The sequence below is a fragment of the Apus apus genome, chromosome 1 (assembly GCF_020740795.1).
Source record: "Apus apus isolate bApuApu2 chromosome 1, bApuApu2.pri.cur, whole genome shotgun sequence".
Taxonomy (NCBI): Eukaryota; Metazoa; Chordata; class Aves; order Apodiformes; family Apodidae; genus Apus; species Apus apus.
Genome location: NC_067282.1, coordinates 52,932,557 through 52,950,123, shown reverse-complemented (window position 1 = coordinate 52,950,123; position 17,567 = coordinate 52,932,557). Strand labels below are relative to the sequence as shown.

General features: G+C 41.5%; 1 protein-coding gene across 1 annotated transcript in view; it reads right to left on the bottom strand.

Annotated features, from left to right (window-relative positions):
* IPO5 (importin 5) overlaps positions 1-14,457 on the bottom strand; it is a 43,964-nt gene extending 29,507 nt beyond the window's left edge. Inside the window, exons 1-6 of the mRNA XM_051618114.1 lie at positions 14,307-14,457; positions 9,650-9,730; positions 3,762-3,954; positions 3,205-3,307; positions 2,865-2,961; positions 1,641-1,745 (exon numbers count right to left, since the gene is read on the bottom strand). Coding sequence (XP_051474074.1) covers positions 1,641-1,745; positions 2,865-2,961; positions 3,205-3,307; positions 3,762-3,954; positions 9,650-9,730; positions 14,307-14,402 — 675 coding nt within the window. The 5' untranslated portion in view covers positions 14,403-14,457. The remainder of the gene's footprint in view (positions 1-1,640; positions 1,746-2,864; positions 2,962-3,204; positions 3,308-3,761; positions 3,955-9,649; positions 9,731-14,306) is intronic.
* Positions 14,458-17,567: the final 3,110 nt, after the last annotated feature.

Below are 17,567 nucleotides of genomic sequence, written 5' to 3'. Positions count from 1 at the left end.
ATATCTCTTGGATACAAGTTTCAACTATTAATTCTGAAAGTTCAACTTCTGGCATAATCCTTATAGAAACTGTATTGAAAGGACTGAATTGCTAAGTCAGAATTCTATTTTTAGCTTTTTTACCATACCGGTATTTCAACAAAATGGACTTCAACAACAACAAAAAAGCATCCAACTGCCTCCAAAGGTCACTCACCACTATTCTAACAGATCCCATCTGCTATTTATAAACTCAGACCGTCATATCCATCTTGTGTTACAACAGGCAGAAAATCTACTCCTCACAGTAAGTAGTTTAAAGTACAAATTTAACAGCATAGACCTGTACTCTATATTTGCAAAGTAAAGCTCGAAAATGCAAGCCAAGTGCACGTTTTTAGAGCCTAAAATTGTAGCATTGAAACTTGTATCACACAAAGTAGGCCATTAGTCTAAAAAAAGCATACTATTGATTTGCCAAACATAAAGATGAATAATAGGCTCACCCCAAATACTGCCCCACTCCCACTCATACAGTACCCAGAAGCAGAGGACCTCTCAGCCAGTTAGTTTTTGAACAACACAATTGCCATTGCCAAAGTCTCAGACTGCGACTAGCACCAAATAGTGACCTCAATCATCAAAATACTTATCTTGTACACACTAGAGCTCATTTTCAAGTTCAGTTGACTTTAATAAATTCCTCTCGGCTTCTATTTAAGATAGAGCAGAATTCCATTGGCTGCAGAAGCCAGTTAACTTGGCACAATTTATCTTCAGCTTGCCACAAAGTACACACAGACAAGGTTTATAGCTTGCACTGTCAACAGGAACCTGCTGTACTGACTGTAGCAAGAAGTCAGTCTTTAACATAAATTCAGCCTAATTTAATAACACCAAAACTTCACTATCACTGTTATCACAGGCACTTAAGTTGTTCCATTTTTTTCTTAATAAAGAAAACCATGCTGTGAAATTGTCATCCTTCAGAGCTCAATTTCTGTCTTTGGTTTGGTTTACAATAGCCTTCCCCCCAAATGTAAACAACCATACATTAGAATTCCAACTTCTGCTCAAAGTCATCCAACCTAAGAGAGATCTAATCCAGTCAGAGAAATTATGTGAAGGTTAAAAAGCCATTTTGTTTGCAAGTTCCTAATTTATATTAAAAAAAAAAGATAATTTTCCGCACTCTCACAGTTACTGAGAGTCTTTGTTCAGAATAATTATTTGCTTTCCTCTAAACTGAAAAAATAGAGGATATCATGGGTCAACAAATTTCCCAATTACTGATTACTTGAAATCTCAGAGTAGCCCATATTAAGAGTACATTTAATTATCATGATTAATTTAAAAGCTGTATGATTTTCAGTTAAATATCTTACAAATAATTTACAAACTCATTTGTCTAGGTAGCAATGTATAAGTTAATCAACACCAAACTTATCCACGGAAACCTATCAATCAGCTTGTGCTTAAAAAATTTCTTATCAGTTTCCACTGTATCTTGCTGGTGTCTGACGTCAGCCTATCTAAGTTAAAGTTAATCCAGGTCTCAGCAAAAAAACATGCTACACAAATTTGCAGACCAATAACATGTTCAAATACATGTTAACAGAGATAGTAATGGCACATCAAGCATTACTTGTGTGGCTCCTTACCTGCAAGATTCCAGGTAGCAAGTCCGCAAAATGCTTAAGAAGGGGTAGATTGTGCTCATTAGCAAGTACAAATGCAGCTGCAGCTCTAGCAGACAGAGTCTTGATCTAGAAGATAGGCAGGATTGCAGAAAGAAATGTGAAGAACTAGTACTCAAACATGATTTTGTTTTCTTTTAACATTAGGTCTGCTATGAGACTACATTTTTTATTATCATTTCCCTTTTACATTTTCCTAATACAGCAATTAGTCTTTTACATAAGCTTTACATCTTACTTCAAATTAAGGTAAAGCAATAATGAAGACCTTCAGCATCTATGTCCTAAATAAAACAAAAACAGTTTTATCATGTTATGAGGTGGCAAATATTCCCTAGTTTTGTTCTTATTTTTTGTTCTGATGTTTTGGGTTGTCTTTTTTAAAAAAGAGAATAAAAAATGCTATTGTTTTCAACTTCCATCTCAATTTCAAATGTGTATGCAAGTGTCAAAGTCCCATTTTTCAAAACGTGTGATCTATGAGCTTTTTTTAAGGCATGCTTCTTTAAAGGCATGACTTGTGGTACTTTAGAAAATGTTACTCAGTTGACCTTCAAAGGTCAGAAAAAGTAATCCATGGGGGAGCAGCAAACTGAACCCATATACCACAGCAGGGTTTCCTATCCTTGCCCAGTATTTTCCACAACAAGAAAAGCACTTTCAAAGTACAATTCTGTGCACAAATCAATAAATCTAAAGCCTTTCAGAAAAGTAAGGCTTGCTAACATGTCCTTACAGCAAAGCATGCACAAACAGTGCATGGAGCTGCCTTACATTCAGACTTTTGAGACATACTGTGTACAGATACCAGGTGCAGAGATACCACGTGTCTCTCCTGTTAAACACAAAGGCAAAAGAAGAAAAATGAAAGCTTAACAAAGCAGCTTCTGACACCTTGTGCTGCTAGCTAAAACCACTGACTCTGCTTTGGGCCATTACAACTAGGTTTCTCCAAACATTACTACCAGGGAAGAGTCTGGGTGCAGATACGAGCAGCCAGTCAGCTTCAGGATCATGAAAAGGTTTGACCCTTTATTTTGCAGTGGGAATAGTCAAAACTCCAGACATACACCAGTTTCAGGTCATGCAATTCGCTGGTTGGAGTCTACAGTTTAATTATGTTTGAGACTACTACACTAAGTTTCTGTGCTCAGAACAAATTACAAAACCAAAATATAAACATCTTACTGATGGATGCTCTTGATCTTGCATACACTGAACCAGCATTCTCTTAATGACGTCTAAATAGTGTTGCTGCTGATTCCCAAAAATCCCAGGAAAATTCCTAAGGATAAGAAAAGACCAAAACATTAATAAGAATGCAGTTTAATTTTAACTACTATTTTAAACTTATCCATTGTTTAAGCTACAGATTTTAACTGTACATCTAAGAGTTAAGTAAACCACAATACAAGAGAATAAATGGAACACATATGATTGCTTGTTAATGAAGTTGTCATTTTTTAAAATGTTTTTACAGATATGATTTGGCTAACCTGCAAAAATGTAGCAAAGTCTGAAAGCTTACCAGAAAATATGTAGGGCAGCCTCACGCAATCCCACGTTCTGAGAGCTGACTGAGTCAAATAAGAATTTCAGAACTTCTGGCCACTGATTGTTGCCATCTTCATCTAGATTAAACACAATAAAGTTTTAGGATAAGCAAACTTAAGAGTGGTTAAATCTCAATTGTGCAGGGCAGCCAGTCATCACTACTAAAATTTATTTCAAAAAATCTGACTGGAAGATGTGTCCAAATCACAATGTTAAAATATGGCCAAAATGTTAAATCTAAAGGAGCTCAGGAGCTGTTAAGTAACAGCGCTCAAAAAAACCTGACACAAATGCTCAGTCTAACACTCATGAGAATTTAAACAAAACTGCATTTCTAAACCTTAACACAATTTCATTTAAAGTCAAACAATTTAAAAAACAGAGTCCACAAATCTTATTTTTATCTGATGCATGAAGCATGCAATTAGCACAGCATGTGAACATGTCTATACAAGACTAGAGAACAAGATAAAAATACAACTATTATCAATACATAAACATTTTACCACAGTATCAGCTTATATGAAGTACCTATTAAGTTCCTGGCCAACTCAGCAACGATGTCGCATATTTTTTTCCTCATACTGGACTGTGTTTCCAACTGAATAATCAACAGCAATCCACTTTTGATAGAGGTCTGATCATCAGGAGAAAGAGTTGGATAAACTTCTTCAAAAGCAGAAGACAAAAGACGCCGTAGAAGGACAGCTGCCATTTGTCGAGCCTATTGAATAAGAAAGTATGTAGCTTAAAGTGCTTTGATATGATAATCCTGCTCTTAAGAGGAAAGATGATGCTTCCAAATGCTCCATTTTCACTGTGTACACTGGTTCGGTGAATGGAATACCCCTCAAGCAACAGATAATAACAGTAAGTAAAAACATTGTAAAGAAATAGAGGTTTACAACCATGTTTCTAACAATTACAGCTCTTCAAAGAAATAATAATTAAATCCACGAAGGTACTCAGTTTTTTTCTAGAACTGATTCTTGGACATATTTTGTGGCAAGTTAAGGACGTAGATGCATTATTGAATAACATTCTTAACAGGTCTTACTTTTATTTTAAATAATAATTATCATCCAGCTGAGATTTTTTGGGATTTGTAAGTGACTTAATGGGACAACTTTATCAGACAATTAACCGTTAATGCTTCCTGGTCATTCCTCAAGATAGCTAAATTTCACACTAAAGATTCAGGAGCCTAGAGCTAGATTTTGGTATATAAAACTCTATTCTGAACAACAAAAGCCGAAAGCTTTCATCCTTTTGCAGATACATAACAAAACACTTTTCTTTAAAGCTGAATTTGAGCATTGGAGCCTCAATACCATATATTACAAACTTCTATGCTTCCTGCTTGCATACAGCAATTCTACAATGGTATCATTTAGATACCTTTATTTATTTACAACTATACAAGAACTAGAAGCAAAACCCATGTCTGAGTAATTAAAAAATGAATGGAACAACACATACAGTAAAGGCAAAAATATACATGAAGCACTCTGTGTAACTTAGAAATAGGATGTTCACTAACCAGTGTTTCTAGAAGGACAAACAGTAATTAAAAGCCACCCCTCAGACTTCTAAGTTTAACACATGGAACAAAACCTTGCAAATGTTAAATCCTCACGAAAAAAGAATCCAATGCAAAATGCACTCCTTTTTTTCCTATTCTAATTTAATGCATATTTAAACAAAAAACAGTTTCATCTATAACACCTTTGGAATTTAAAAGTGTTCAATGAGCAACAGAATTAGCAAGTCCAATTTCCAAAAGATTTCTCTACTATATTCCTACAGCATATTCTATAGATGAGAAACACAAACTGCTGCAAAGTCCCAACTTTTAACATACCCTGTAGAAGTCAGGTATTGTGAGAATATCACTCAAGATGTTCTGCAGTCTCCAGACTCACTGTGCCTTTTCATAATCTACCTGTCTCTCTTCTATACAGCTACAGAGCAGTAGTGCACATGAAGTGTCTCTATACTAGCAGAATGGAAGCACTAGAATTGGACTTTTCTCTGTATCATTCCTTATCTCTTCCTCTTCAACTGCTCTAGTGAGAACCAAAGCCACAACCTATGTAGGATTAGGAGATCTTCCCTGGTAAATCTAAGGAAGACAGGAAGTGAACAAAGAGGGTCACAGTGCCCACCTGTACTGAAGCTCCCATCATAGGCCAAGGTCCTTTAGCAATGGGTCATCACATGGGAAACATGAGTTAGGAAGAAGAAAGATGCTTTCCCCACTGCATCTGGGAATCCCACAAACAACGTGTCTGAAATTTTGAATGGTACCACAATATAATGGTATCTTTCCTTCTCCCATCCCTAGAGGCACCAATATTGTGAAAGATTAGGTTTCTTCTCATTAGTACAGTGAACTTACATAGGAGAAGCCTTGCCTGGGGAGCAAGTTTGCTGGGAATAAAGACAAACTTTGATGCAATGTCTTCCCTTACTCAGGATACCATGTTTCTGTGCATATTCTCGGACATTGATAATGACTGAACTCACATTATATTCATTCCTTTCCTGAAGTAATAATAGGTGGTCAGATAGGGAACAGTGCTTGTTTTCACAAAGCACATGGTCTCAAAGATAAGAATTTCCACCTTTGAAGAATCTGATTGAAAATATTACAAGACTGACAAACACAGATTGATTGCAAAGTGAAAACATCAGTAACGAGGCAGACAGAAAGACACAAGATCAGTACTACATGAATTACCTCTTTGTTCTTGTTACTAGCCTAGAAAAAAAATAATAATCCCCAAATTCCCTAAAGCAAATTCAAATGTTTGAAGGAGTGACAAAGAAGCAATTGATTTCTAATAATAAATGGCAATTTTCCTCAGCAGATATGCACCTATGTATGAAAATTACCGTTGTCAATTTAACCATAACAAATATGGCTGCACTAATGGCAGCTCTGGGGCTTTTTCTTCTGCTTTAAATAATAAAGTATGTATCTATTCATACACACCAAATGCTCTTATAAATATAACAAGAGATTTACCCAAACAAGCATTTTAAAAACCTGCAACTTAGTGGCTATAGCTTTTAATATGAACAGGAATAACAAAGTCTACACTCCAAAAAAAACTTCCATTTACCAATGAAGAAAAAAAAATTAAAAAATTAAAATCAGAATTCTCTCCTAGCCTTGGATTCTTCTGCATGTCTAAATTACTGAGATGTAACATGCACTCACCTTTGAAGTGCAAAATTGGAATGTCGTAGGTATTAGCATAAAAAGTAGTCATAATACTAAAATTTAAACATACCACGTATTAATAGAATGTATAGTGCTTCCTTTTTTAAGAATAATGGAACCAAAGCAGAAGAAAACAAAACAAAACAACTTGCTGAGCAGGGTAGCAGCAGAATTACGAACAGAAATCTGCGATGCTGTGCTCTTCACTGACACAGAAAGTGCCCAGGTAATCTTGTTTCAGAAAAAAACTGACCATCTTGTGTAGCACTGTCACTGTGATTTTTACTTTTGTTTTACTGCTCTTTTTAAGCCCTCAAGGAGGAAAACATGCATGGATGGAAGCAATCAATATTTAGGATGTCGTCCAAAGATGGGACTTGCACAACCTCATTTGAAGATCCAACCTCACATGGAATTCAAAGCATGCAGGGCCTAAGGTCTGCACACAACTCAGAGGCAGAACTGTGGGGTATCACAACCCATGGGCCGCCTTCCTTCCCCTCCGAAAGTGAAGCAGGAAGCTGCCCACAGCAGTAGTTTTCAGACTAAGAAATGCAACCCTTTCATGTGACAATATGGAGAGGGGGAAAAGCCCTCTAAGAGGGCTATGAGTACAGGACAAACTCAGGTTTTACATAGCATTTGTTATTGTATTTTACAGGGCTCAAAATCACTCAAACTGCAAATTAGGACACAATTGAGTATTGCCAGTCTAGAGTTAACCAGGAAGAAAAACACATGCAGACAAAAACGCAGAACTTCGTTTCTCTCTAAGATTTAGGTGGTAAATCAAAACTGGAAAAAAAACAGCCTCTAACACCTGAGACACATCTTGATGGTACAAATTATCAAATACACTGTGAATATAAACCACCATTCTGTTCAATGCTTTAAAATGCAGTTGCATAGGAAGAAGTAGAGTTTTAACTTCGTAACAGTAAAACCACGCATTCAGTAAGCTGGAAACACCAGGATTCAAGCCCCTCCTCAGTCCAAGGTGTGCAAACTAGCACTGTTCTAACTGCTAGGTCAGATGCTGTTCTTCTGTGAACAGCTATCAGGGACGTATGAAACCAGGACAGAGAGAAGAGGCAATTATTTCCACAGTTCAGGCATCTGGTTAGAAGAAAACCTGTCACACAGTTAGTTTTTAAGTTATTTCTGATCCATCTTAATGGTTTTTTCCCATGGCAAATGCAAGAGGTCCTGGGAACAGGATCTAAATCCCTGTTTCTTCATTTAAAAGCCAAAATTACTAATTTGCAGATTCAGGATTCCCTCAACTGCTGTCCAAATAGTCCTATTAATCTTGTATTCTCAGCAACACAGCAGCCCAGCTCCTGCAAACAGGATGAAGTATTTTCTTCAGCCTAGTTTTCCTAGGAGGGGTAAAGCAATACAGAGGCTTCAGGATGAAGAAGGATCTCATCATAGCTTTGCCACAGACTGAGCAAGGGAATCTTTAAAGTTTTAAGGCTCCTTCCAGCAGCCTGTGTTCAGTGGTGCCACTACATTCAGTGTCTCCGAGGATGAACACCAGGCCCAAAGCCCTAACCTCTGGTGACACAGGCACTATTTTGTCCAATATTTGGATTGGCTGTTGACAGCAGCACCAAACTGAACATACATAAAATGCTTTCCTGCATGTCTACATGCAATGCTTTGATCAAGCACAAGGATTACTTCACTTAGGCTCTAAGCAGGCTACTATGTGGATTTACAGGGAAGAAAGCTTCTTCACAGGTTTCATTAATGAGGATTTTTTGAGTCCAGCACTTAATGTCCTCTGAAATTCTGAGCTAATATCTAAACCTTTCTTTAATGTAGCCATTGGTGGAGCTAAACGACAATTTATTCTACAAAAGTTAACCTCTTATACGTTTGGCAAGAGTAACATCTTCTGGTGAAAAGTTTATTTGCACTTGAGTAAGTTAGAAGCCAAGGCATTGGCAAGATTCTGAACAAGATTTAGGTTGGACTAGTTCCTTAGCTGATGTAAAGGGAACAAAATCAGTAAATACATGGAGCAAGTATTTATTTATATAAGCATGACTTTGTAGTTGGCAACTCAGGCTTTTCAAATATATTCAAAGCAGAAGCACGTGCAATGCAGCTACTACTTCTGGGGCATAGTATTATCTGATTATTATACATAATATTTCTTCTGATGAAAAAGCAGTAGAACTTATTTTTCATGGCAAATTTAAATTCAAGAAGACTGCTCTGCAGCTTTCTCTCATTTGAAACAACCCAGAGAGGCAGAAATGAAAACTACACAGCACTTATGCAACCAGTTGCTAGTACAATATCAAAGGATACTGTCAGAACACTGCCTTGTAGGTAGATAAGAACCAGGATTAGTAAGCTGATACTTACTGAGCATTAAAAAGCACAAATAGCAGCTATCTTTAAATTGAATACAATCTACTAGAAGAGATCATGATCTAGAGAGAACAGCACACTTATACTCTCCTTATAATATTGTTTAGAAATTCTACATGCTACATCCTTCCATTGTCCAGTAACACCCTAGATTGAAAAAAAAAATTAAAGCTTTTTTACTTTAAGAGATTCTGAAGTTTGTAATAACTTGAAAGATTTGTAGTTCTTCATTCTGCACATCCAAGTGAATAGTAGTTTTATCAGTAAGTACTATACCTGACTGCTGAAGTGTGTGAACATTTACAAAATTAAGGAATAACTAGGAATAACACTTACTGTATGCCCACAGAAAAATTACATACAGTGCTTAGAGTACTCTCCATTCATTCTATAACATCACTAGATGACATCATGAGCATAACCTCCTCAAGTAGGACAAAATACAAAGCCATTTGAATAAAACATGCACAAGGATGATGAAGGAACATCACAGTAAATCATATATTAGTTTAACATTTTAAGGAAAGAAGCCGTTAATTAAGCAAAACACAGAACCAGAAAACAATGGAAATCTAAGCAGTCACTTATGACTACTTTTGAAACTAAATATCCTACATCAAAAAGTCTCAACTAGTGAATTTGACATGCAACAAACTAGATGAGTGGTCCCTCTACAAATGTGCAGTAAATGAAGATTATTCAGTTAATCCCTGACTTGGTCACTTATCCCAAAATACCTGGCACCAATTTCTTCCCCCCTTCTCAGAGTTTCCTTGAAAATATGCAGAATTTAAATATTATTGAGACATACCTCTTCAGCAGCAGCAGTATTCCTGATTGCTTGTAGGAGAAATGTGATCTTAGATTGACCTGGGATATTCTCATATGTCTCCTGCAGAAAAAAGGGATGCAGCTTATTGTAAACAACTACTGGAAAGCACGTGTTAAGCATTAATATGGATTAACTTTCCTTTTAATATAACTTCAGTATCCATCCAGTTACCAGAAAATAATATAGCAAATAAACTAACCCTATCAAAATAAAAATTTCTAACCTATTTTAACATCACAAGCAAAGTCTTAGTTACCTAATAAGACCTGCCACGTTGGAATGATCTACATATGCATTACTGGCTACTTACGAGATCAGAAATACAACTTAAACAGAACACCTATCCTGGAAATACAACACATATAGAATGCATATTCTCCTTGGAATACATTGAAGCTTCTATCACATCAAAGGATTAAAAACTTTGGAAGCCTGAGACTGAACTATGACCAATAGATTAATAACTACTGACAAATGCATAGTCCAAAATTTCCTTCAGTTGTTTTTTTCAACCTTTCCACAGCCTTTACAATACCATGTGGCAGTCATACATTTCACCTACACGTTTTAAATAAGAAGTCTTAATTTTTAAACTCATGCCTGAATTTCTGAGACTGTTTAGTCTTCCCTTCAGGGAATCCCTCTTAATAAAATGGAAAAGGTAATGTGAAGTCCAGTTACATTGTGTTACACACTTCTGGCACGCAGTTCATTCACTATGGCTTTTTAAATTAGATTGTTACTTAGAAGCTCAAGTGAGAACACAGCAAAATAACTTTTGCTATCAAAACGCTGTATATGTGAGCATTTCAAAACTATAAATGCTTATTTCTAATATATTAAACCTATGTAGGTAAAAGCAGGGAAATTACAAGCTGAAGAACAATCCCTTAAAACATTCAGAAATAGTTCTATACTTAACTCCAAAAGAGCTGCTTTTTTTTGTGGACACAATCTTGAAGGTAAATTACTCCATCCCTCCCAAATACTCACTATCCCATTCTGAACTCAAGGATCAAGCCCCCAGCACAAAGCTCAGGTTGATTTAAATCAGTTCCCTGCCTCCCTACTTCCCATTCTTACCATTACAGCAGCTCTTTATAATAACTTAGCAAATTTACACACCTTGAAAGTATACCTGCTATTTTCAATAGTTTCCCCATCATACATTTAATATTACGCATGACCTTCCTCCACTTTCTGTACTTGTTTCCTAGCAGGTCTCATTCACTGACTTAATTCTTACTTTGTACTTTCTCTGGTTGCTAATATACACTCACAGGCAATGAGACTCTGAATCCCTGAAGAATCCCTACATTCAATCGAACCATTTAATGTAGACTGCAAAATTAAATTAGGTTTAGGGTCAGAACAGAAAGCCTTCTCAGGTTAACTATTTCTATGAATGTATATATCTACAAATATAAAGACAAATACAGAAACAATAAGCTTCCCTAAACACAGGCCCAGCATGAACTCAAAGCTGTGCTTTCACAGACAGCTGAAGCACTGTATAAGCTGGCTTCCCCTGTGCCAATTCTGGTAATAATGAAAATAATTTTGAGCTGTTTAAACTCACTAGAAATGGCAGCAACCTATCCAGTTATTCACTGCCAAAATTATGTCAGTTCAGTAAACAGGATTCAGAGGATGGTAAAAAGCACCAGGACAAGGTAGGCAAGAGGAACATATGGCCAAAACCAGAACCTTTCCCCTGTACTGGTGGAGGGCTACTTTACTGGCTCCACCCATCTTATTACAAGCCTTGGCTATGCCCTAACTATGTACCTGGATCCTGCTACAGCTTCACTGTGTTTAGTTCATTATTAGTTCCCTAGTGACCTTATCCAGAGGTAGATTTCTCAGGCAGCATTACTAGCTTGCAGAATGTGTTCTAGCAAGTTTCTGTTCTTTACACTTAGTACTCAAGTTCTTCCAAATACAAGAAATTCTTTAAGAGAGCATAAAATAACAAAGTCAATAGAAGTTTCTCTGTCAGAAGGCAGAGACATACAAATAAGAAAAAGACAAGCTTCTAGAGTCAACACTCCAGCAATTTTTAATAGGAGAGAAAAGGAATAAAGAAAGTTTCAGCAAACTTCTCAGAACAACTTAAGAGAGTGCTAGCTCATACACAGATCCATATATATAAATACTTAAATAAAAATGGATTTTAGGTGATTAGACTTTACTCCCTGCTTTCTGCTTTTAACAGCTTTCACTGCACCCACACCCAAACAGGTATGACTCTACATCTCTATCAAGTCTAGTCTTCAACATCACACCTCTCTCATCCTAATTTTAATGCCCAAAATAAATAACCCAATAACCCAAGCCTGTCTCCTTCAGTTCCTTGTCCATGCATTTCTCATTCTCCCTTGTTTTCATTGGACACAAATTAAAACCTGCTACCCAATTTACCTGCAGTTATTCAAATACCTATAGTAATCAATACTTTCTTTCAACAGTAAGGACACTTTAAAAACCAACTGGACTATGCAGAGGTTTAAGGTCAAATATGAGGCTTGTATGATTTTAGTGAGTATTCTAAAGGTTATGAAATCCTTCAGTTCAAAGAAATCTTACTTCAAGAAACAGAAAACTTGAAAAAAAATAGTCAATCTACCTACACTATAGACAGATTTGTCTTTCTAGGTACAAATTCATTAATCCACCATGAAGAAGACTGAGCTGTGATCTTCACAGCCGTGCAAAGTGGAAGAATGAGAGACAACAAGCATACACTGAAAAAAGGAGGTTCAGACCTCTTTGCCCTAATGAGGACAGGCAGACAGGGGTGGGCTGCTCCAAGAGGTTGTGCAGTTTCCATTCTTGGAGGTTTTCAAGACCCAACAGGACAAAGCCCTGAGTGACCTGATCTGACCTGACAGCTGACACTGCTTTGAGCAGAAGATTGCACTATAGACCTCCTGAGGACCTGTCCACTCTGAATAAGCCTAAACCACAAAAATACTTCCAATACCCCTTGCAAATACACAGAAACCAACAGCAGGTTCAGCACAGTTGCCTGTATCTACATTGTTGTAGATACTACTTGCTTGTATTCATTTACAAAACTAATAGACTTGAAAAGCTTGGTAATATATCATGACAACTAATACTTCTTACTCTGATGGACCACACTGCACATATATCTATGAAGCTTAAACTCCAACTCAGTTCCAAGAAAGTTTCTGACAGAACATGTCAGCTGCAGGAATCCAAGTTTTAGACTTTCTTTTCCAAGAATGTTCTCTTTCCCAGGCATTGTGACATAGCTGTCCAATAAATATACTTTGGTACAATTTTAATTAAGTTCAGAAAGTTGTGATAAATATTCTTATGTTGCATGCAGGAACTTGAGAAGAGTAAGAAATTCAGCTCCCAGGGAATGGCCTCTATTCTATCCTGAACCTATGTTCAGGAGTGTGGGAAAAATTATTGCTGCTCCTTTAGAAAGCATTCGTAGTAATAAATATTGAACTTTCCTTGGTTCCTAAAAATGTAAGTCCTCCCTCCTACTTATTCCGATATTATATTTCAGGAATTCTCACTGCAGCACCAGGAACAATAATACTTTTTATTCCTCGCCCAACAATGTGCTGAACTCTGCTGACCGCTGAAGTGATGAGAGCGATAAAAGACCCGATGCAGCCATGCAGTGGGAATTCATGCTAAACCTAGACGCTAGTATGTAATTCAATGGGAGAGATTCCCCACTAGGCTTGACAATGGAGTCTTAAGCATGACAGAGAGGAAGAATTAACGTGGCTTAGCTATCACAAAGAATTTTAGCTAACACATCTGAAAAGTTTTTGCTGATAACAGAGGTATATTGAAATCGCTTCTTTTAGTGAAATATTTCCTAGCTGACGAAACACTCGAACACGCGGCCCGTTCCGAAGTTAAAACCCCAACAACTATCTGGAAAGAGAAGTCTTGGGCGGGCGGGCGGGCGGGGGTGGGGGGGCACGGACCCTCTGCCCGGGGAGCGTAGAGACGAGCTCACAAGTGCAGCCACCCCCGGGCCGCGGCGGAGCTTCCACCACGCCCCTCCGACCCCCGCACCCACCGGGGGCAAACCCACCCCCCCCCCCGCACCCCTCCGCCCCCCAGCCAGCGGCGAGGACCGGCCCCACCACTCGCCGCCGGCTCGGCCTCCCCCTCCTCACGCTCCGTCAGGCCGGCTAGCCCGGAGGCAGCCAGCCCCAAGACCCGTCTGGCCGCGGGCAAGGGGGAGAAACAACGCCGGGGGGGGGCTCCGCACGGGCCCGGCGTGGGGAGCGGAGGCGGCGAGCGGTGCCAGACACGCGGGGATGGCGGGGGCGGGGGGGGGGGGGGGCCGAGCGAGACCCCTCGCGCCCCGGGGCGGGCGGGCGGCAGGAGCTCTCGCCCTCGGCCCCCGCGCCCCGCCGGGCAGAACCGCCGCAACCGCTGGGCTCCCCCCCGGGGAGGGGAGGCCCGAGCCGCCCCGGCAGCAGCTGGTGCCGCTGCTCACACGTGGGGCTCGGCCAGCCCCGCCGCCTCCCTGCCCCCCCTTCCTCCTTCCCTCCCTCCCTCCCTCCCTCCGGCGGGGTCTGGGAGGACTGACAGGCCGGCCCGGCACTCAGGGCCGGGCGCGAGGCGGAGCCGTTACCTCGGCCTGCTTGCGGACCGCATTGTCTGGGCTGAGCAGGTTGCCCAGGAGAAGGTAGAACTGCTGCTGCTCCTGCTCCGCCGCCGCCGCCGCCATTGCTGCCAGAGGGAAAGAGAGCGAGGCCGGCCGGGCGGGGACGGGAGGCGGGAGGGGCCGCCGGCCTGGCCGCCCGCCGAGGGAGAGGGGGCGGAGCCACCGCCGCCGCCGCGCGCTGCGCCCGGCTCCCCCTCCGGCGCTCCCATTGGTTGCGGCGCACGGCGCCTCGCTCCAGATTGGCCCGCCCTCCTTATGACGCGCCGGCGGCTCGTGACGCGGGGAGGGGGGAGGGGGGAGTGGAAAGGAACCGAACCAACCGTCCCCCAACGGGGGTTTGTCTTCTCTTCGCTCATTGGTGCGTCTCCGGGAGAGGGGGGGGGGGGGGCGGGGAAAACGCCGCGAAGGGCGCTCTGATTGGTGGGCGGCTCCGGCAGCCTCGGAGGGATTGGTCAGCGGCGGGGTCGGGCGGTGCGGGGGGGAGGGTGGGAGGGGCGGGGCCGCGGCGGGGGAGGGCGGCGGGGGGAGGGGAGGGAAAGCGCGGGAGATTGCGGGGCGTGTCCCGGCGGCCGCGTCACCCCCCGTCGTCACCCGGCCCGGCTCCGTGACGGCAGCCTGGTGCTCTGCCCTGCCCTGCCCTGCCCGCCCCGCCTCCTCCCGCCGGGGCTGCGAGGCCGCTGCGGCGTCACCTCACCGGGCGGAGGCAGCGGGCAGTGAGTCAGACAGGGCTGTGTGTGTGCGTGCGTGTGCGGCAGCGGTGGTGGGTTCACGCAAGGTGGGCGGTGCGCATGCGGGTCTGAGGCGTAAAGGTGTGGCAGCCCACGCTCGCACCTGCTGTCTAGGCGGTGATGCGGGTCCTCGCCTAGCCCTGCCTCAGGTAGGCTCTGTGTGCCGTCTGCGTCTTCGGACGGCTTAGAGTCACGGAGCCAGGGCGGTGTGGGTTGGAAGGGATATTAAAGATAATCCAGTTCCAGCCCCCCTGCGTGGGCACAGGCGCCGGACGCTTCCCGCTACACCAGGTTGCTCCAAGCCCCGTTCACCTCATAGGTCTCCCTGGAGCCTTCCTGAGGCCGCAGAACCCAGCTCTCTTAGCCTGTCTTCACAGGAGAGTTGCTCCAGGCCTGGTAATTTTCATGGCCCTCCTCTGGACTCGCTCCAACAGCTCCACATCCCTCCTGTGTCAGCGCTCACGTGGAATGTAAGGCTTGTAACGTGCATGGTGAGAGGTTTTGAACGTTGTCCTGCTTGCTGATGGAGGGCTTTCTGCCCCGGGGTGCATTCATGAGCTGTTTGGGATCCAGCTGTGGGGCGGGGGCTGGCCGTACCTGGCCCTGTCTGAGTTGGCGTTGCCGCTGTGCTGTGCTCAGGAGGCGTGAGCGCTTTGAAAGCAGGAGGGAGCAGCCAGCAGGCTGATGGGAACAAGATAGAAATGATTTCTTGACCAAATAGAATGGAGAAAGACTTGCACGCAAAACTAGAGAGTGATGTGGAACTGACTGAAAGCTCAGAAGGACCAAAAGTGAAGATGGTTTATTAACACAAGCATACTTTCCAATGTGAAGTGCTCTCCTGTCAAATGTCCTCAGACCCCAACTATGTGGATTAAGGTGCTTGCAGCTTGTCACAGGTTCTGGAGGACCTTTTGGATATGATCTTAGAATATGCACGCTATTCCTGCCTTTCTGTCACCTGTAGGTTGTATGAACTTAAGTAACATTGCTGTCTGCTTTCCATGTGTAAACAAAGAAATGTATTTGCTTTCATCTTGTCTTCCTGGTGATTTCACCATAAATCCGTAGTGGGATTGTTAGCTGAAGAATGCAGTATCTGATAGGGGTTGGGGAGAGAATGTAAACCACAGGATATAAAAGATTGTTTTCTTGCCCATGCTGGTTTTTCCATCTGTCGATGAGGGGCGTAGGTTGTTACATAAATAAACTGTCTTTGAGAAGCCACTAGGCAAATGAAATCAGTAATTGGCCTAAGACCTCAAAGCAGTTGCCAAATGATCTTTGGAATACCAGTGTTGAAAGTCAGTGTCAGTCAGAGCAGCTGTGGAAGAGGAAGGCAGGAACGACCTGATACAATTTGTTAGAGCAAGCCTAGCGAGAGAGTCTCACTGCACGTATGTGTGTGTGTTTGCACTCCTGTGTGCGTAACAGTCTTTAAACTTGGGTAGTATAATGCTCTAGGAATGCGTTTGAATACACTTCATAGAACCATAGAATGGTTTAGGCTGGAAGGGGCCTTTAAAGGGCATCTAGTCCAACTGCTCTGCCATGAGCAGGGACATCTTCACCTAGATCAGGTTGCTCAGAGCCCAGTCCAACCTGACCTCAAATGTTTCCAGGCACGGGGCATCTACCACCTCTCTGGGCAACCTGTTCAACTGTTTCACCACCCTCTTTGTAAAAAATTTCTTTTATATGCCTATTCTAAATCTACCCTTTTTTAATTTATAACCATTACCCCTTGTCCCCCATATAGCCTTACCACAGGGCCTACTAAAAGGTTTGTCCCCATCTTTCTTATAAACCCCTCTTAAATAATGAAAGGTTGAAATAAGGTTAGCAGATCAATGCTGTTCCTCTTCAAATCCTCACAGAGTTTGGTGAAAGCAGATTAAAAACTTGACTTGGGAAAAATGTAGATATTATATCGGAAACAGTCCCAGGGAGTTAAAAATGTCACTAATGCAATGTGATCAGAGAATCTGCCACATCAAGTGCTCATTCTCACCTGGGACAAGTTTGAAGTTGAAGTGTGGGAAGCAGCCAAAAACTCTGCTGAAGAAGCAGGTATCAGCACCAAAGATGGTTTGAGCAAGTATTCTGAGAACAGCTCAAACAGATACAGCCTCAGAAAAGTCTGCAGCAATGTTGTGTTGCTGGATATTGCCCAACTTCTGCAGTCTGTCTCAATTTAAAAAAAAAAAAAAAGACAGTACAATGTACTGAAAATTATTCCACATCTTGAAAGAAAGGAAAATGTTTATTAAAATGCAGAAATCAAAAGGACCACTATGACCTCTTGTAAAAGCCATGACCCAAGAAGTGTGGTGAACTGTAGTTTATCCAAAGAAAATTTACTGACATTTAAAAACTCAGACAGACTGGGAAGTTGAAAATTCAAGTCTTTGAAAAGCAGAAACTTTATTGAAGTGTCTATTCAGCTTCATTTCGCTGCTAACAAATGGATTATAAAGAAAAGGAGACTTTGGAAATTATT